Source organism: Cryptomeria japonica, chromosome 9, assembly GCF_030272615.1.
Source record: "Cryptomeria japonica chromosome 9, Sugi_1.0, whole genome shotgun sequence".
NCBI lineage: Eukaryota > Viridiplantae > Streptophyta > Pinopsida > Cupressales > Cupressaceae > Cryptomeria > Cryptomeria japonica.
Window position 1 is genome coordinate 593,943,006 of NC_081413.1, and position 21,497 is coordinate 593,964,502.

At 36.3% G+C, this 21,497-nt stretch overlaps 1 protein-coding gene across 3 annotated transcripts in view; it reads left to right on the forward strand.

Annotated features, from left to right (window-relative positions):
- The window catches only part of LOC131030144 (uncharacterized), a 144,356-nt gene that overhangs the window by 16,104 nt on the left and 106,755 nt on the right, over nt 1–21,497 (forward strand). For all 3 annotated transcript variants that reach the window (XM_059210951.1, XM_059210949.1, XM_059210950.1), the window contains exons 2-6: nt 16,942–17,046; nt 17,129–17,690; nt 17,791–18,045; nt 18,205–18,849; nt 18,943–20,572. In XM_059210951.1, coding sequence (XP_059066934.1) covers nt 17,012–17,046; nt 17,129–17,690; nt 17,791–18,045; nt 18,205–18,849; nt 18,943–20,572 — 3,127 coding nt within the window. In that variant the 5' untranslated portion in view covers nt 16,942–17,011. The remainder of the gene's footprint in view (nt 1–16,941; nt 17,047–17,128; nt 17,691–17,790; nt 18,046–18,204; nt 18,850–18,942; nt 20,573–21,497) is intronic.

Sequence of the window (21,497 nt, forward strand, 5' to 3'; positions counted from 1 at the left end):
ATAAGCTAGTTGAAATAACATAGTTCAAACAACTTTGTCCTTTCAAACTAATTTCACGATGTATCACTTTTTAGATCTCATGTGTGGGAGGATTGTATATTTAGTTGCATAGATTGGCATATACTTTTTTGAACTATTGGAATTAAGTAATGAAGTGGTATGATGAAATTAAATACGTCAACTTAAAAATAAAATCAAGATTGCCTTGTATAAGATGGCACTAAAAATACTTATATACTTTATAATAGGAAATACTCAAAGAGTAAATTCACAATACCAAAAACATTCTATCTTAATGGTCTTGCCCTACCAATATTGTTAGACCCTTAGTGAATAATCCAAGTGCATGAACTAGATTGATTATTGTAATGGAAATTGTAATTTATTATGGTGTGAGCAGTGAGTTTTTAAATCGGTCTTGGTTAGTTAAAATGGTATATTGAGTCATAAAATAGTTAATCTAGTGCACATATGAATTTGATAAAGGATTACTACCTTATAAATTTTGAATTATGGTTGATCTAAAAATGGAGGATTTAGTTGATATTACCTTCAACTAAGGGGCATTGAGAAAACATGTCCTTTCTTAAAACACATTTTGAACCCAATTCATAGTTGAAATATAAACATAGAACAACTCCAATACCTTTCCAAGCAAGAAAATGGTAGAAGAAACCATCATTGTTGTGTTGTGGGTTGACTACCTTATTGGATTTATTAGAAACAAAGAATCTTCTTGGTTTAATAAGAACCTAGCAACTAGGGATTAAATAGATTATGAAACTCTCATGTCAAACAATACCAAAATTGATATTTTATCCTTAGAGATGGCTAAGTAGGAACCTACTTATTCTAATTTAGGAACCTCTCTTCCAAAGAGTGTTAAGAAAGGTACAGGTGCTATCTTTTATGACTATAGAAGGAGTAAGGGTCCTATGAGGGTCTAGGTAGAGGCTGTATACCTTAATGCATAGACTACCCTTCTCCATCTGAGGTGATCACCGATGGATAGCCTATGACCCATAAAGAGATAATTTTATCCATGCTTGACATTGACAATAGTCAAGGATCATATGACACTGAACATTAGTCATACCTCATAGATAGTAGGATAGATTCCGATAAGAGCATGCGGGTCTTAGAGCTAGTGGTATTCCTAACGTAGACATGAATCAGAGGATTCTCAAAGAGAATAGTCTAGATCATGCAGCAAGAGTAGCACAATGAAAGCAACAACATGAAACATAGAAAACAAAAAAATTAGACATCCGCATCATCATATATTCATCATAGAACATTTGGTAACATCTAGTTACTTGCAGGCTAACATGCCCAGTTATAGACTACATCCCAGAATGCAGTGCATCCGAGCCTCAAGAAGTATCCGGATTACAAATTATGCATCTAGAACATCATGCTATTTTGCTATCTCCCAAATGATCATATACAAGAACATATATATATATATATATATATATATATATATATATATCATTTGAAACACTTTTGGGTCGGCCACAAAAGATTACATTCTCCAAAACGAGAAAATGAAACGTGTAAAATAGGTCAGCTCCAAAATGTTAAGATATCATTCGCCAAGAACAAACATGAATTGCAGACCACAAAGGAGGGTTGACCAAGGACCTAAGAACATCATGTGTGGTGACAAATTATTCTGCAATTCAAAGAATCACTTCGTACAAGAAGAAATATCCAACATAGACAATAAGCTCAAAACTGCTTCGAAACCAAGAAATAGACACTTCAGAAGGAATAACTTGCCAAAAAAGATTCCAAATTAACTAGAAATTTGGAACAAGGAACATGAATACGCTAGGAAACCATAAATTTGATCCGCAATGAAAAAGGAACAACTACCACAATATACTGAAAGTAACACAGAAACTGCAACAAGAACAAAACTAAAAGAAAATATTTTTGGTTAATGTGAGATTTTCATAGACCGAGGATCCTCCTGCATCAAACACCCTAGGTAGAAAAAGATATTTCATGATAGACAACTCATGAACATTGAAAAGGATTTGGGCTATAGATCCCATGCTTACTTCTGATCCAAATATCTTCCTTGTTTGCAAACTTCTTCCTAGCCTCTTTCGGAACCTCAACCATATTCTCTAGCTTCTATTTCTCTTTATATCCCTTTACTTTCTTCATACCCACACACTATCTCTAACTGTTGCTTTCTTTCTTTTGCAACTCTGATTTATTTCTACCACAAGATTTCTTCTGGTCTACCACCATCACCTTAACCTTACTATCATCCAATACCACCTTGCTATCAAACCTATCCACTAGATCCTTCTGCAAATCCATGCCACCATTTGGTGCAACCCCTACAACCTACTTCTCAGCATTGCAATTCTTCCCAAGACTCAAATTCCTCACTATGTTCGCCTTCTCCTTTAAAGAAGCCAAAGTAAATTTCTGCCCATCCTTCTCTCACTTATCTCTCTCTTCCACCTTATTATCATCTTGCAACTAACTCACTTTATAAGGGCTAGGATGCACAAGCCTCTTCAAGCCAAGCTTCTCTACCATCTCTTCTGATACTAGATTATTAGTACTTCCACTATCCACAATAACCCAACAACACTTCCCTCCTAATTTTCAAATAGTTTGGAAAAGATTCTTCCTTTGAGTAGGTCTGGTATCTTCACTGCTCTGCTCCATCAAGACTCTTTTGAACAAAAGGGACTCTCCCTGCTCTAGTTATAACACATTCTTTCTGGTAACTCTAGCTTCACGATCCTCATTTGCCATGCAATTCCTTGCCATTCTTTTCTTACACTCAAAAGATCTATGTCTGGTTTCTCCACACTTAAAACATCTACCTTAAAAATCTCTATTGCCACTGCCACTACCTTTTCTCTATGTCTTCTGATCTGGTTCTTTACTCCATTTATATTTCAATTCCTCAAAAGTCTTCTTCTCCACACTACCACTCATATGCCCTCTATATGCATGCCTCTCTCTTCCCTTAGAGTTATTCTATTGTCTTCTTCTCACTTTATCTCCAGCCTTCAAAGAATATTGATAAGCCTCCTCAACTGTAGAAATATTCAACATACTCATCTCATCCTGAATGTTAAATCAAAGTCCATTTATGTATCTAACCACCTTCTCTATATCCATCTCTTGATGTTTAGATCTGATCATCACCTTGTAGAATTCCTCTGTATACTCTTTCACACTCATGTCCTTCTTCTTCAAGTTCTGCAAATTTTTGAACAACTCCAACTCATAGTCTCCCAGAATGAATTTAGCCTTCAACCTCACAACCATTTGCCTCCACTAGGTGATTTTCATCTGAGCGTTCTCCACTCTATCTTTCTACAACTATTTCCACCATAAAGAAGCATGCCCTTTCAACTTAGTTTGTGCTATCCAGACTCTCTACGGGTCCCTAACATCTTCAAATTCAAAGTAGTCTTCTAACTCTCTAATCCAGTCTAGCAGGTCTTCCATATTCAACGAACTCAAAAAGTTAGAAAGCTCAAGTTTATGAACTTTACTCACTTGCGTCACCACTCTAATAAGTCTTTCTCCCCCTCATCTTCTAGTCCTTCTTCTTTGTCGGCCTCAAGCTCTTCTCTTGCCTCTTCATACTCATCCTTCAATTTCAGATTTCCCTACGAATTAGCCAACGTGTTTTGAATCTCATTCCTCATCTCATTCTTGAAATCCTCCATCATCTGCTCTACCCTTATAGGGTTCATCCTTCTCGACAGAATCTCCTCCCTTGCTTTGGTGCAACTTCCTCAACTTGGTGATTTGACTACAAGGTTTCAATTGCCTCTCTGTTGATGATCTATTGAACACACAAGCAATTGCCTAAAATTGGCAATCTGTTCACTCAAAGGAATGTCTCAAGGTTTGCAACTAGCTCTGATACCATTTGACGTAGCCATGACCCCAAGGATCCTCAAAGAGAATGGTCCAGAGCATTCTACAAGAGTAATACAATGGAAACAACAACATAAAATATAGAAAATGCAAAATCAGACATCTGCATCATCATATATTCATCATAAAACATCCAGTAACATTCGGTTACTTGCAGGCTAACATGCCTAGTTATAGACTACATCCAAGAACGCAGTTCATCCGGACCTCCAAGAAGTATCTAAATTACAATTATGCATCTATAACATTATTCTATTTCGTTATCTCCCAAAGGATCACCTACAACAATATATATATACCATCTAGAACACATCTGGATCGACCACAAAAGATTACATTCTCCAAAATGGAAAAATGAACGTGTAAAGCAGGTCAACCCCAAAACGTGAACATCACATCTGCCAAGAACAAACATGAAGTGTAGACCACAAAGAAGGGCCGACCAAGGACCTAAGAACATCATGTGGTGCCAAATTATTCCACAATCTAAATAATCCCTCTGCACAAGAATAAATCTCCAACATAGACGATAATCTCAAAATTATTCTGAAACCAAGAAATAGACACTCCTAAAGGAATAACTTGCCAAAAAAGAATCCAAATGAACTGAAAATCTGGAATAAGGAACACAAACATGCCAGGAAACCAGAAATCTAATCCACAATGTAAAAGAAACAACTACCAGAATAGACTGAAAGTAACACAGAAACTACAACAAGAACAAAACTAAAAGAAAATATTTTTCGTTGATGCAAAATTGATCATAGACTGATGATGCTCCTGCATCAATTTTGATGATGGATGTCCATGGTTGCTTAGTTGTTTGATGGATTGTAGGAAGAAGAATTTATAATAAGGTTTAAGAAGGTAACATACCAGGACTCGCTATGTAGTAGAGATATGGAATTGATACCTTATTTTATTAATAGTAGGAACACCTATGTATTTGATCTTTAGTTTGTTACCCCTTCACTTAGCAAGATGACCTAGACATCCAATCTCTCACTACGGTCTGTAAAATCCTATTGAAGGTGTGGATAGGGATTATATCCACATTGGAGAGTTTTTTTATTTCACTCTTGAGGGAAATGGTGGAAGATTTAAGAGAAGAGTCTTCATGACTAGGCAAGAAATTATGGTATGATTATGGTAACGTCAACTGTTATCCCTCTATTGATATTGTGATGTAATCAATTGGTGAAGGCGTAAATTAATTATGGCACTTATGGTCTATGATCTAGAATAATTACATTGTTAGTGAATATTATGCATTGTTTCCATTGAATGTACATTACTCTTTTGGTCCTATTTTGTTAAAAAAAAAATATGCAAATTTTTAGTCCTTTTCGGGGTTGTTATTACACATGGGAATTAGAGAAGAGGAACAAAAGATGTGTCCAACTTGGTTTATAATGTACTCCTAGTATTGCCTTGGCTATTGATGCATATTTTTCATGTCATGAAGGTATGTGTGGTCTTGGGTAAGAACCTGTCCTCTTGGAGTGCTTTCTTGTCATAAAAGAGTCTAAACTTGAAACTATTCCTTTGAACTCTATAAAGTTACACCTTTCCTAATAGACCAGTAGGAGCATAGACATTAGTAAATAAATATTTTTTACCAGAGTTCAAACATTATCAAATATGTTTGTTCTCTAGTGACCCTTTTCCTATGGATTGTGGTTGGTGACTTTAATGCAATGATGAGTTTGGAGGAGAAAAGGGGAGGTTTAGCTAGGTTGGATGTTTTTTCTAGTCTCCTCTAGGATAATATTTCTCTCTTGAATTTAATTGATGTGAAACCAAATAGTAGTATCTTCACTTGGAATAATAGTAGGAGTAGATAGGAGGCTATTTTTGAGAGGCTTGAAAGATTTCTAGTCTCTTGCTATTAGATGAGAGATAAGGAGACTACCATCTTTGAGATCTTGGATTAGAAAGGTTTTGATCACTGCTTTATCAAATTCTTAGCTACTTCTTTCAAAGCCTCAGAAAACCCCTCCTTTGAAAGTTCTAGCTAATGTAGTTGCATGACCTCCCTCTTTAGAACAAGTTAGTTGAAATGTTGCAGGAAGGCAAACTTGCACATGGAAGGTCTATGTATTCCTTTGTGAAGAGATTGTAGTATGTGAAATATAAACTCAAAGGGTGGAACAAACAATGTTTAATAAATATTTATTTCAACGGGATGGGAACTCAATCATGATTGGATTTCATTACCCGATTCAAGACCAAGGATTGACTCTAGATGTGAATAGAGAGGAGTCAATAGATGTCAAAGAGTTGGATGAATGGGAGTTGTGAGATGAGATGTTTTAGAAACAAAAATCTCATATTGACTGGCTTCAAGAAGGGGATAAGAATATTGCATTTTTTCACAATTCTATCAAGGCCAAGAGGAATGGTAATCTAATCTCACTCTCTTGTGTCTCTAGGTGATACCCAACTCTCTTCTTTGAGGGAGATTTCTAGGGAGGCCTCTAGTTATTTTATTTCTTTTTTCATTAAAGACTCCCACGTGAGAGAATAAAGAACTATTTGGGATTGCATTCCCTTAGTAGTTTCTAATGAGATGAATGAAGCCCTCATGAGACCAATCTTTTTGCAGGAATTGGAGGCCATAGTATTTCATATGAAAAAGGGTATGACCCCTAGCCTTGATGGTTTTCCTATTGAGTTACATCAATAATTCTATGAGATTATTTAATTTTATCTTTTAAGCTTATTCAAGAATCACATAGAAATTAAGAAATATTGAGAGCCCTGAATTCTACTTTTATGGCTCTTCTTCCTAGGCAAGATGATGCAAAACATTTCGAATAGTTTAGATGTATTCCTTTGTGTAATGTAGTTTATAAGATTACCTCTAAATTAATGGTTGAAAGAATTAAGGGCTGCCTTAGGACTTCAAATTTTGAAGAGTAGGGGTTTTGTTTCAGGGGGAAAGTGTATCCTTGAGGGGATTGTGATTGTTATGGAGGCTATTCATTTGATGGTGATCACTTCCAAAGAGAAGGAAATGTTCATGAAATTGGACATGGCTAAAGGTTATGACAAGGTAAAGTAGGATTTCTTGCAGAAAATTCTCCTTTCTTTCAGTTTTGGAGCTAATTCAGTTGATTGGATTTTGAGTTGTGTGACCTCTTCTTCCTTTTCTATTCTTTTTAATGAAAAATTATCAAAAAATTTAGTAAATCTCGTGATCTTTAGCAAGGGGATCCCCTTTCCCCTTGCCTATTTATTTTCATGGCTGAAGGGTTAGGCGGATTTATTAAATCTCGTATTAGACAAGACTTGATATAGGGTTGGAGCTAGAGGAACTTGATTCCTTCAAATTCTCAATTGTAGTTTGTGAATGATATAGTCTTGATAGGTATGACCAAGATTAATGAAGATTTGAATTTTTCAGATGGCTTTGTACGTTTATTTGGTTACTTCAGGGAAAAGGATTAATGAGGGTAAATCTTGTATTTTCTTCTTTAATATTCTTTGGCTTAAATCTAGAGTAGGATTGCTTGGATTGTTAGGTTTCAAGTGGGAACTATTCCCTTTGTGTATCATGGGATTCCCATTTCTATTAGATCTCAACGAAGAGTTTAGGAGTTAAGGTGGGAACTCTGCCCTTTGTGTATCCTAGGATTCCTATTTCTATTTGATCTATCCTAGGATTCCCATTTCTATTCTTAGAGAGTCACTCTTTTGAAGATTGTGATTCAAGCTTGGCCTATATATAGATATTTTGTGTAGGTGGCCCCTTCCAACTTTGTCAAGGAGTTTGATTCCCTTTCTCACCAATTTTTATGGCCTGACAATCTTCTATCATCAAAGTGGGGCTTGGTCAAGTGGAATTATGTTTGCAAGTTGAATTAGGAAGGTGGTCTTGATCTTGACCTAGTTGGTCTGATTGGTCAAGTGTTAGCTTCAAAGTTATACTAGAGGTGGTGTACTTGTTAGGATCAATATTGGGCTAGAGTGATTACCTTTAAGTACCTCTGTTGGGTGGATAGCTCGGATGTGCCTTGCTATAGATTTGATGAAAAGGGTTAAATGATTTGGAATATGCTTAAGCAAGGGACAAAGCTTATAAAGGAGGTTTTATTTTGTATGTGTAATAAGGGATCTAATGCTCTTTTTGGCTAGATTCTTGGAATGGTCATCCCCCTATTGTGCATGATTTTCCTCACCTTCAGCCTCTTTGTGATATTTTAACTAAGGCTAGTTGGAGAAAGATGGAGGATTTTATGGCCATTAAGAGTATGGTTTAGTTGGAATTGACCTGTTGGAGAGATGCTTAGGAGTGGCCTGGTGGAGGTAGTGGGGAAGAATGATAGGAACTTCCGATAATTCTAGCAAGAAGGTTATGCATCTCTCTTAAGGGGAGGGATATTCTTGCCTGGAGTCTAATCCAAAAGGCAAGTTATTTGTTGCCTTAGGTTTTCTCAAGCTAGATGGATAGCTGCATGGTCAAGTGGATACGCCATAGTGGAAGAAGGTTTGGAATAAGTTCTCTTGGTTGAAATATATTTTTTTTCTTGTGGTTGGCAGCCCAAGATAAGTGTCTCACCTCAAAGAATTTTTGAAAGAAGGACTTTCATAGTCCCTCTATTTGTGTTTTCTATCTATTATAATGATGAAGACTGCTCTTCTCACATGTTCTTTTAGTGTCAATATTCTAGAATGGTTTGGCATTGGCGGTGGGATGCGTGGCATCATGCCTGTGTTCATGCTACCTCTTTGGTTGAGTTTTGGGATAGTCCAGGAAGACATGTTAGCAGTACTGACTATGTGTTGTCATTGATGTCAACACTGTGCTCCAGTTGGATATGGTTCTTTCCCAGTTGGTTGCTGCTATCCTGGTTGGACTTGTCCTAATTGGACTTGATTTTGGCCTAATTTTGATCTGGTATGATCAAATTGTTGGTTTTGGTTTTGGATGGTTATTCAAGATGGTTATATGCTTTTTACATTCAGTTGGTTCATGTTTTGGTGTTCCGGAAGCTATCGCTTATGTTCTGGATTACCGGTTGATATTCCCAGTACTAGTTGGCTTTATCGGTAGATGATATTTGATGATTTGGTTAAGTGATTTTGGTCCAGCTTACTGAAATGGTTCCTAATGTGTTAAAGGTGTTCTTGATTGTGTCCTAATTGTTTGGTAGCTTCGCATTGGCCGACGCGATGATTTGGTGATCCTATTTGGATCTGGTTGGTTATTTTGTGTTATTACATTGAGGGTTTCTACTGGTTGGTGAAATGTGTTAATATTGGTATTAATAGAGGAATTTTCGAAGATTATAATTGTTTGGGAATTTGTATTAGGTCCATGCTATGTAATGTAAATCATAATATTGGTCTGGTGGTATCGTGTGATGTAATTATTGTAGTTATGGTTTATGGGTTTAATGTTTAGCTGACCTTGTTATCAAGGTTGATGATCTGTGTATATAGGTGATATATTCATGTAATTTATATAGGATGGTATGGGATGGTTATCTTTGCGTTATTACAGAAAGGTAATTGTGCGAACAGAGATATATCATTCAACGAAGGGTGCGAAGGATTTAGAGTTAGAGGACAAACATATATGCTTAACCAGAACTGTATCAAGCATTAGGAGATGCTATCTTCATAGTTAATTTTCTCTAAATTATAGTCCGATGTTTATGTAAGTTAGTGAGACTTCTTTTTGTGATGAGTAGCGAGCTCTTGGAGGTTGGCCTGATTGCAAGTGCAATCCCCTTTGTAATTATTTCACATACTAATACAAAATTATTATCTGACTGTGGATAGGGTTTCCCACCGTGGTTTTTCCCTCTACCAAGTTTTCCACATCAAAAATATTAATTTTGTGTGTTCTGTGCATTCATGGTTTATCTTTCTCTATGTTTTTTATATTGTGCTCTGGTTTTGGTTTATAATCTGCATTAATTGTTTGACTTGTGGAAAACTGATTCACCCCCCCCTCTCAGTTTTCCTCTGGTTCATTAGTGGTATCAGAGCAAGGTCCTCTCTGTGAAAAATTAAGAAGTTGAGGAGATCTAATGGCATCATCTTCTACATTTAATCCCTACCGGAAGGAGAGTCCCAGATTTGATGGTTCAAATTACAATATATGGAAGGAGTGAATGAAGATTCATTTGAGATGTCTTGGAGCTAAAGTTTGGGAGATAACAGAAAAAGGGTATACACCTCATGATCCTAATTCTAGAACTCTGACACCTCTTGATGAGCAAAAGAGAGCTAATAATGATGTCAGAAAAAAAAGAAGCATTGTTAAGTGCCCTATCAGATGAGAAGTTGTTGAATGTCATAGATCTGGAAAATGCAAAGCAGATCTGGTTGAAGCTTGAAACTCTTTATGAAGGTGACCAAGCAATAAAGATTGCAAAACTTCAAGGTTACCAGGTGAGATATGAAACTTTGAAGATGGAAGAAGATGAAAATATAAGTTCTTTCATGGATAGAGTGAATGAGATTGTCATGGGAATCAAATATTGTGGTGGAAATGTTAATGAGGATGAGGTTGTGTCAAAGATTCTGAGAGTTCTACCTCCGACTTACAAGATGAAGGCTACTGCAATAAATGAACTCTAGACAATGTCAAATACCCCTGTTAATAGAGATATATTACTTGAGAAGTTGACTCTTTTGAACTTGAAGATCTTGGAGATCAGAGTGCTACTGAAATTGAGACTACATTTAGAGCATCTACCTCCGATAAGAAGAAGATAGATTGGAAGGATTTATATGCTAAAGATTTGGAAGACATTGAGAGAGAAGACAAAGAAATTGAAGAGTTGGAAGCCCTAATCGTCAGAAGACTCACTACTTTAGAAACAGTTGGAAGTAAGTATGAAGGAAAAGTTCCTTTTAAATTTTTTTCATGCAATAATATTGGTCATTTTGCTTCTAGATGTCCTGAAAGAGCTGCTAGGAATCAAGAAAGATTTATGAGAAATTATAAACCTAATCTGGAATATCATAGCAGACCTAGATTTAGAAGGAATAAGGATAAATCATGTTACTATGCTAGTGATGATGATTTTGGTATTATTGATGATGATGATGATGAACCTGTGAGTGGATCTAGTAATGGAAGCTCGGGCAAAGATTGGGTCTTTATTAATGCTATCATGGATGATTCTCTGGAGCCTGTCATTGATGCAAGTCATACTGAGGAGAAGGCTCTAGCTGCTAAATCTGAAGAGAAGGATGAATGGGGTATAGATAGTGGTTGCTCACATCACATAATTGATGATAAGAGGAAATTCCTAATTTTGCAAGAATGTGATGGTGGACTAGTCATATTTTGAGACAACAAGGCATGCAGGATCAAAGGCAAAGGAACAATATCCTTGGATGGTAAGACTAATAGTGACAAAGTTTACTATGTTGAAGGTTTGAAGCATAATATTTTGAGTGTAGGTCAGATGGTGGATAGAGGATTTCATTTACATTTCAAAGATGGGAAGTGCAAGATTATCAATAGTTCTGGATTGAAAATTGCATCCTCAACTCAAACCAAAGGAAATATCTTTCATTTGAACTCTGGTGAGAAGGCTTTCTTGATTGCTCAGATTGATGAAAGTTGGCTATGGCATAAGAGGATGTGTCACGTGAATTTTGATTGCATACTGAAGATCAATTCAACACAGGCTGTCAAAAATTTTCCCAAGATTATCAAGCCTCATAATCAGGTATGTAGAGAATGTCAAATGGGTAAGCAAGTTAGAACTTCTTTTAGAAGCATACATGATAGATCTAATGAAATTATTTATCTTATTCATGCTGATCTATGTGGACCAGCAAGGACTAATATTTTTCAAGGTGATAGATACTTTATGTTGCTTATTGATGATTATTCTAGAATGACGTGGGTTGCATTTTTTAAAAAAAAATTAGAAGCTCTTGAGAAATTTCAAAATTTTCAAAGCTATGGTTGAGACAGAAACATGATTGAAGATAAAATGCTTAAGATCATATCAAGGCGATGAGTTTACATTCGGTGAGTTCAACAACTTTTGTGAAAAGCATGGAATCAAAAGACAATTTTCTGCACCTAAAACTCCAGAACAGAATGGAATAGTGGAAAGGAAGAGCAAAACTATCTTAGATGCTGCAAGATCAATGATGATGGAAGCCAAATTGCTTGATATCTATTGGAGAGAATTTGTCAATACTACGATATACACTTTCAACGGAGTACACATAAAGGGTGATACCAGTAAGACTCCTTATGAATTATGGTTTGGTCATACCCCTATTGTCAGATATTTCAAAATTTTTGGAAGTAAATGCTATATTAGAAGAGATGATGCATTAGGAAAATTTGATCCTAGATGTGATGAAATAATATTTTTGGGTTATTCTACTAAAAGTAAAGCATATAGATGTTATAACGAAAGATTGAATAAGATAATGGAAAGCATAAATGTCAAAGTGGATGAGCAAGGTAATAATCAGATCAGATCATATGACTATGGACCAGAAGATGAAATTGTCAAATCAGAACTGATATTACAAGAATCAATTCATAGCATTGATCCAGTTGCTCTTGTAACATCAGAAAATTCCATAGTGACTATTGATGAGCAGAAAGAGTTAGAAAGTCAAGATAATCCTAAGACTCCCAGTTATGTAAAGCTAAATAAGTCTAAAGATTAGATCATTGGAGATAAGAGGAAAGGTGTGATGACAAGAAGAAGGTTAGCTACTGAAGAGGTATGTTTAATTTCTCAAATTGAACTAGAATAATTTATTGAAGCAAGTAAACATGAAAATTGGATGAGAGCCACAGAAGAAGAATTGAATCAGATAAAAAAGAATAAAACATGGGAGTTGGTTCCTAGGCCTAAAGATAAAAACGTTATTGGAACTAAATGGTTTTTTAGGAAAAAATTAAATGAAGAAGGTTAGGTTGTAAGAAACAAGGCTAGATTGATTTGCAAAGGATATTCACATGAAGAAGGAGTTCGTTATGATGAAACTTATGATCTGGTTGCTAGGATTGAAGTGGTAAGACTATTTATTGCCTATGTTGCACACAAGAACTACAAGGTATATAAAATGGATGTCAAATGTGGATTTTTGAATGGAGATCTTGAGGAGGAAGTCTACATTGAGCAACCTTATGATTTTTCATTATCAGAGGACAGTGACATGGTTTGCAAATTGAAGAAAGATTTATATGGATTGAAACAAGCCCCTAGAGCATAGTATGCTAGATTAGATAAATATCTTTCAAAGCTCAGTTTTAGCAAAGGTAATGATAGTAATTTTTATTATAAAATTGAGCATGACGACATACTAATCATTGAAGTCTTTGTTGATGATATTATTTTTGGAGGAGAAGAAAATCTATGCATGAAATTTGTTGATGATATGAAGAATGAATTTGAAATGTCTATGATTGAAGAGATGAAATCTTTCTTAGGTTTGTAGATTACTTAGACTAATAAAGGCATTTTCATTTGTCAAACTAAGTATGTGAAGGAATTTCTTAAGAAATTTGATCTTGAAAACTCAAAACCTATTGGTACTCCTATGATAATCGGTTGCAAATTGTCTAAGGAAGATAAATCTCCTAGAGTGAACCCATCTAGATACAAATAAATGATTGGTGAATTGGTATACTTAACTCCGACTAGCCTAGATATAACGAATATTGTCTACATTGCTTATAGATTTTAGTCTAATCCGAGAAGAAGTCATGATATTGTTGTTAAAAGAATATTTAGATATTTGGTAGGAACAAAAGACTATGGGTTATGGTATCCAAAGGATGATGATTTCAGAATATGTGCCTATAGAGACTCAGATTGGGCAGGAGATGTTGATGACATGAAGAGCACTATAGGTGGTGCATTCTCTCTTGGGAAGAAGTTGGTTTCATGGCTTAGCAAGAAGAAATCATGCACTTCATTATCTACTGTTGAAGCTAAATATGTAGCTACAACAACAAATTGCACTCAGATATTATGGATGAAGAAAATGTTTAAGGATATAAGGGTAAGCTATGATGAGCCTATTGTTATTCACTGTGATAATACTGATGCTATTGATATGTCAAATAATCCAGTGTTTAATTCCAAATCAAAACACATTTCTATAGGGTATAATTTCTTCAAGGAAAAGGTTGAAGTGAAGGAAGTCGGGTTGGTTTATGTGCCTACTAAAGAATAGATTGCAGATATTCTAACAAAACCATTGCCTAAAGATACTTTTCAATATCTTAGAGATCAATTGGAAGTCACCACCCCTCCGACAAAGACTTAGAGATGTAGGGATGCATCAATTCGGTGAGCTTATTAGAAACATCTTCCGATCCAAGTTGATGGGATAATGTTACTTCTCCGGGGGAGTAGTCAGTTGTTTAGTTTGGCATCATCATTTTGTCATTGATGTCAAAAGGGGATATAGTGTTCATGTGAAAAACAAAAAATCTTAGGGAGACACATTTTATTGGTTCTTGATTGTTTGGGGAGATTGTTGGCATTCCTTGGCACTTGGATGTTTTTCACATTCAGTGTTGCCGTCAATGCCAAATGGGGAGATTATTGGCAGTAGTGACTATGTGTTGTCATTGATGTCAACACTGTGCTCTGGTTGGATATGGTTCTTTCCCGGTTGGTTGGTGCTATTCCAGTTGGACCTGTCCCAATTGGATTTGGTTTTTGCCTGATTTTGATCCGATATGATCAGATCGGTGGTTTCGGTTTTGGATGGTTATTCAGGATGGTTATATTCTTGTCACATTTAGTTAGTTCATAATTTGGTGTTTCAAAAGTTATCGCTTATGTTCTGGATTATCAGTTGATATTCCCGATATCAGTTGGCTTTACCGGTTGGTGATATTCGATGATTTGGTTAATTGATTTTGGTTTGGCTTGTTGAAATGGTTCCTAACATGTTGAAGGTGTTGTTGATTGTGTCCTAATTGTTTGGTGGCTTCACATTGGCTGGCATGATGATTTGGTGATCCTATTTGGAACCGATGGTTATTCTGTGTTATTACACTAAGGGTTTCTACTGGTTGGTGAAACGTGTTGATAATGGTCTTAGGGGAATTTATGGTGGCTATAATTGTTTGGAAATTTGTATTAAGTCCATGCTATGTAATATAAATCATAATATTGGTCTAGTGGTATTGTGTGATGTAATTTTTGTAATTATGGTTTATGGGTTTAGGGTTTAGCCGACCTTGTTATCAAGGTTGTTGATCTATATATATAGGTGATTCATGTAATTTATATAGGATGGTATGGGATGGTTATGTCTGTATTATTAGAGAAAGGTAATCGTGCGAACATAGATATATCATTCAACGAAGGGTTGAAGGATTTAGAGTTGGAAGGCAGATATCTATACTTAACCAAAACTATATCAAGCATTAGGAGATGCTATCTTCACAGTTCATTTTCTCTGGATTGTAGTCCGATGTTTATGTAAGTCAGCGAGACTTCTTTCTGTGATGAGAAGTGAGCTCTAAGTGGTTGGCCTGATTGTAAGTGCAATCCCCTTTGTAATTATTTCACGTACTATTGCAGAAGCATTATCTGACTGTGCATAGGGTTTCCCACCATGGTTTTTCCCTTTACTGGGTTATCCACGTAAAAAATATTGGTGTTGTGTGTTTTGTGCTTTCATGGTTTATCTTTCTCTGTGTTGTTTATATTGTGCTCTAGTAAATGGTTTATAATCTGCATTAATTTTTTAACTTTTGGAAAACTGATTCACGCCCCCCCCCCTCTCAGTTTTCCTCTAGTTCATTATTGGTATCAGTGATTCTAACAAGACCTTCAACCAAAACTTATTTTCTCTAGGTGGTTTGGGTAATTGGTCCTACTCTAATTCTTGGGAATCTTGGCCTAGAGAGGAATTGCAAGATTTTTCAGGATAACAAGCTGGGGGATGATCGGGTGTGAAGAAAAATTATCAATAGACTTTAGGAGATCATTTTTGTAAAGTGTGACCTTTTTCTCGATGTTGATCCTAGTGATCAGGATGTGATTAAGAATTTGAATTTAGGGGATAGTAATGAGGCTTTCAAGGAAGGTAAGAGGCCTTGACAAGATAAACAAAGGATTCATCGTGAAGGGAGATGGCTTCCTCCTTCTAGGGGAGCTTTGAAAGTTAATTTTGATGGGTGTTATAGGGGGAATCCTGGGAAAACAGGAATAAGGGGCATTGGTAGAGGTAGTAATGGTGATCCTGTGTTCTTCTTCTCCACCTACAAGGGACATTATTCTAATAAACTTATGGTGGCTCTTTCTATTTTTCATGCTATAGAAAGAGGGTGTTCCCTTGGTTGGAAGAGGATTGCTTGTGAGTTTTATTCTGAGCTTGTGATTGATATGCTAAATGTGCAATAGGTCAATGGAGTTAATTGGCATTTAGCTTTGGTGGTTAAGCAAATTTTGAATTCCTCTTTGGATTATATTTGCTTTAATCATATTCCTTGTGAATGGAATAGAGTGGCGGGCTTGGAGAACCTTGATAGTTGGGATGTGGATGATTGGAACCTCTTGTCCCCAGGGTACTCAGAGATTGAGAAATTTAATTAGGGAGAATAAGAGTATGTAGTTATTCTTCTTTGGGGTTCTTGCTGGAATGTTTTCTTGTTTGTTGGTTGTCTTTGGTTGGGCATTGGGCTTTTCTTTGTACTCTCTTAATTGTTCCGAATAAATTTTTACCCCTGTTTTTCAAATTCCTTATTATTACTTATATGATAGTTTAGTTAGGTTGGCTATTTGTACCTAAATTGTAGCAAAGTCAAAATTCGTGCAACAATTGGGAAAAATTTTGGTTGAAGGAAAACATACGTTGATGAAATTATTACATTTTTATCTTCAAATCAATAGAAAAAAAGAAAAATGCATTTTCACAATCATTTAAAATAAAAATTAAACATAGATATAATTTTTATAATACTAATAGAAAACAAAATTGATTGAATATTTAGCCTTGGCATCTATGGATGTTTTCTAATATCGGAACTCTTTGGTAACTTGTTTTCACTAGCTTTTTAATAAGCAACGGTGAATGTTCTCAAGCTTGGGGTTCGACTGGGGAGACTAAAATTTTAAGTAAAATGGAATCGTCTCAACCCAACAAACGGACGCGCAGGTGAGAGGCATTTTATTTGAATGTTGCTGTCTTTCTCCGCCAAATGAATCCAACGTTAAAACAAACTTATTCGCTTTAACAGTGACCACGGACAGAAGTTTGAAGTATTTCTCAGTCACAGTGGGAAGCAGAAAAATTTTGTTAGGCAGCTCTACAGAGATCTCACAAACCAAGGTCTTTTGTGCTTCTTTGATGAAGATCGTGAAAGTTTGCCACTGGGTGAAGATTTCCCATCTCGTATATTTGAAGCCGCGGAAACGTGCAGACTAGCAGTTTTGCTCCTTTCTAAGGAATTCTTGCAATCGAGGTGGCCAATGCTCGAACTCTCTACTCTCGTGAAAGTTACAGACAAAAATCCCAATTTCAAAATTGTACCCGTATTCTTTATGATTACACCCGAGGCTCTTAAGCAGATTACGGCAGACAACGAAAACTGGAAAGAGTTTGGGATATCCGAGGCAACTCGGGTCGAATGGCACGATGCTTTGAAAAAAATACGCCAAAAAAATGGGCTGAAGTTCAGTGAAGGTGGCAATGAAGTTGAGTTCAGAGATAAAATAATGAAAGAAATCTGGAGCAAACATCCAACAGCCTCACCAAGGTATCATGTCCCTTGTATGCAAGGCCAGCTCCGAATGTGTAAGGTGAAAATAATTCTGTAGATTCTTTTCTATAATTCCTTTCCTTTTCTTTTCTTGTACTGTCACGCATATATGCATACGCCTATCTATTTATTGGTTACAGGAGGTTGAAGATTTCTTCAAAAATAAAGTTCAACCGAATGAAAAGGGAATCAGGATTGCAGGATTGTATGGAATAGCGGGCCAAGGGAAAAGCACACTTGGCAAGGCTTTCTGCAACCACAAATTGAATGATTTTGAAGGTAAGGTATGCCATCTGGAATTTTCGAGAGGCGATTCATTCGAAAGAACAAAACTTGCCCTGCGGTATCTTGTTCACTGCCCACCATCGCATCTCCAAGACTTGACAAAAGACCAGGTGAGCAATTTTATGTGTTTTAATTTTGTTTACAGGCGGATGTTCTTCCTTAGCATAGATAGAATTCTCTTTACAACTCCAGTGTTATTTTAATGACTCTAAAGAAAGACTTGTGAACCAGACGCGTAAGTCCCCTTCATTTTCTAATATAACTTACAGGCACAAGTTGAGTTGCATAAGAGAATGAAGGGCCAAAGGGTATTGTTGGTTCTCGACGCTATCACAGAAGAAAGCAAAGAGGAAGTGAGAGATTTTGTTAAGGCAGACTTCAGAGAAAACAGCTTCATCCTTTTGTGCGCACGAAGCGTAGATGTTCTAGTAAAGTATTACAAAGTTCACTCGCGGTCATGCATGCACGTCCCAAGCCTTGACAAGGACGACGCCGTAGCCATCTTGTTGGAAAGCACATCTCTAGAAGAATCAAAGTTGGGCGCAAAGAACAAAGCTTTGGCTTTGAAGTGTGCAAAAAGAGGTTCTTTGAAAGAGCTCAGTTGTGACACTGTTCGGAGAGGCGGAACATTTCATCCGTTAGCCTTAAAAGCTTTTGGCAGCCACCTCTTTGGGAAATACAGTTCGAATTTGTCAAAATGGGTTGCTGAGATAGATGACTTGGTAGACCCATCCGGTTATGGTTTGGATACTGTGTTCAATTTGCTGGATAAAGCTTTTCATGACATGGGTCCCAAATACCGCACCATTTTCATGCTTCTCACCATATATGGACCGCTCAATGTTTCTCCGCACAATGTAATTGAGTGGCTTGCAATAAGTTGCAACGAGGAGATCGAGTTTATTGAAAAAGCAGTGAGCTGAATATTTTCTTTGAAACCTTTTTAGTTTGTGATTTAGTTGTTTTAATTGAAACCCATTGAACGTTAAATTTACATGTTGTTCCAGGTTGAGGATCTATGTAAGAAGGCTTTTATTGAAGAATTTGAACATGAAATTCGCATACATGACCTATATTTTGAGTTTGCTCAATGCAAAGCAAAAGAAATGGGAAGATGGCTGTGGTGGAAAGGCGACGGACGTAGTACACGCGGGTTAATTTCACGAGACAAGGCAGGGTTTGAATTAGTTAAGTTGGAGCGATGCATGTATCGAATTCCGTCCCAGATTGCCCCTAAGTTTCTTAAAAATCTATTGGTGCTTCAGCTTGTAGGTGTGCCGAATATGAGGAAGCTCGACTTGGGTGGGATGGACAATCTAAGAAGCGTCACATTACACGATTGCAAAGGCCTGGCAGCACTTGATGGGATGGAAAACTTGTTAAACCTGGCGTGGCTTCAGATAAAAGGCGTAGATCAAATGTTAAAGCTTCCCAAGCTAAGCAGCCTCCTTGGGTTACAACATCTTGAGATTGACATTTCAGTCAGCCAGGTACTCAATCAGCTTGGAGATTTTACCGCTTGTTTTCATCTCAGAGATATTAATGTTCGCTGTCCATCCCTGTTGGAGTTCCCAATGTTATATGGTTTGCCGTATTTGGAGAAAGTGGAATTTAGTATGTGTGATAAAGTGAAGGGGCCTCTGGATTGTACAGAATGCGTGGAGCTTCAAAGTATTGTCCTCGTCGGTTGCTGCCAGATGGCTGCCTCACCCCTCCTTGGTGGATGCAAGAAACTATCCAAAATTGTTTTGTCCGAATGCAATGCAGTGACGGCATGTCCATATATGGACGTACCAAGTGCTTTAAAATCACTGGAGTTGCAGATTTCATCAATAACTGGTTCGGTGCTCAAAAGTTTAGAGTCTTGTTACGGGCTGGAAAATCTTCAACTATGGAATATGGGGAAACTAGAAGAGCTTCCGAGTTTCAAAAGTCTATCAAACTTGACTGTGCTCAAAATTGGCAAATGTGGTATAAGGGATCCACCAGATCTTACATGTTGTGACATGCTGGAGGATGTTTACTTATTCACACTAAAAAACTTAACAAAGTTTCCCAACTTCACATTACTGAGGAAGTTGAAGAGATTAAGTTTATATAATTGCAGTCGGGTTCGAGGTCCTCCTGATATTAGTGGCTGTCATCAATTAAAGTTTTTTCATCTGCTCTACAACGATAATATGAAAGGACTTCCAAAGATGGATGAGTGCACACAATTAGAAGAAATCAAAGTGAGCTGGCATTGTGAGGATGAGGTCAGGTATGAGGGAATTGATCCCGACAATTGTGAAGTCGATGACGATCTTCAGTCTTGTCTTGATTGCTTCAAAGACGTGATCGTGGAAAACTTAAATGATGTATCTGTCCCAATAGAATTGAAGCAGTGGATGCAGGGTAAGACGATGCTGGCGAAGAAGTATTTCCGTGGAGTGAAGCTCTATTACTCTGTCACAGTTCCCTATGAATCCAACGAAAGCACTAAGTGTTACCGCAAAAATCCTATTACGGTCACGTCGGTACAGAGCAAAGTGTTGGTTCTCCCAACGCTGGACAGAGTTAATGAAGATTATGGTTGGTTAAATAGAGTGCGAGAGTATATTGCTGGACGGGAGATTGCTCGTGCAAGTGCCGTCTCGGGTAAGGTTTCAATGGCAGCTTTAAAGGGTTTAGGCATTCTTATAATCATAGATTCATAAGTTTGCAATTTTAAAATATATGATTTGGAAAATTGCTGTTATTTTTTTAATGGTTAAAGTAGTTATGAAATTTTTAAAATTCAAAATTATATTTTGTTAAAGTTAAATTAATAATTGTGAGTTGTTTTAATATAGATTTGTGTTGGTTTGTATGTCATTTTATTATATTGAAAGATGTTTATTTAAAATCATGTGGATGTTGAATTAATCTAATTTTAGTTTTAATCATTATTCTAACCCTTAACTTATCACCAACCTTATACTTACCTCTAACACTGATTATAATCCTAACCTCTACCTCAATCCTAAAGCTAACACTAATTCTAATTATAACTCTAGCTCTAGCCCTAACCATAACCCTAAGTTTTACATGTTGCTGTTATGGGTGCTACTAAAGAGATATCTTTCTTCATGCGCCTATGCATAAATCAATCAATTTGCCACATAAGTGTAATAGGCGTCTCAAGAAGGATATATATCAACATATATTATATAAATTATTAAACATACATATGATAGTTTAATATAATAATTAAAGAGAATTCATTTCAAATTATAACATTGGCATATATCATCCATGACTCATGCAATCTTGTTATCTTCAATAGTTATTTCAAATTTTTTGAATTGATCATCCTAAAGTTATGACCAAAGAAAATGTGACCCAGAATTTAGTAGATTACCGAGTGGTGAAACAATAAAATTTATGTTAGCTCATTCCATTGAGTAAACATTTCTGATAGTGTATTAGTTGAATTTTGTGAGCAAAGGAATTAGAATTGAAGGCACACATCTAAACTCAATCAATATACAATTTAATTCTAGTAGTTTAGTTTCTTCTTGTTGAATCTCACAAACATAAGTTT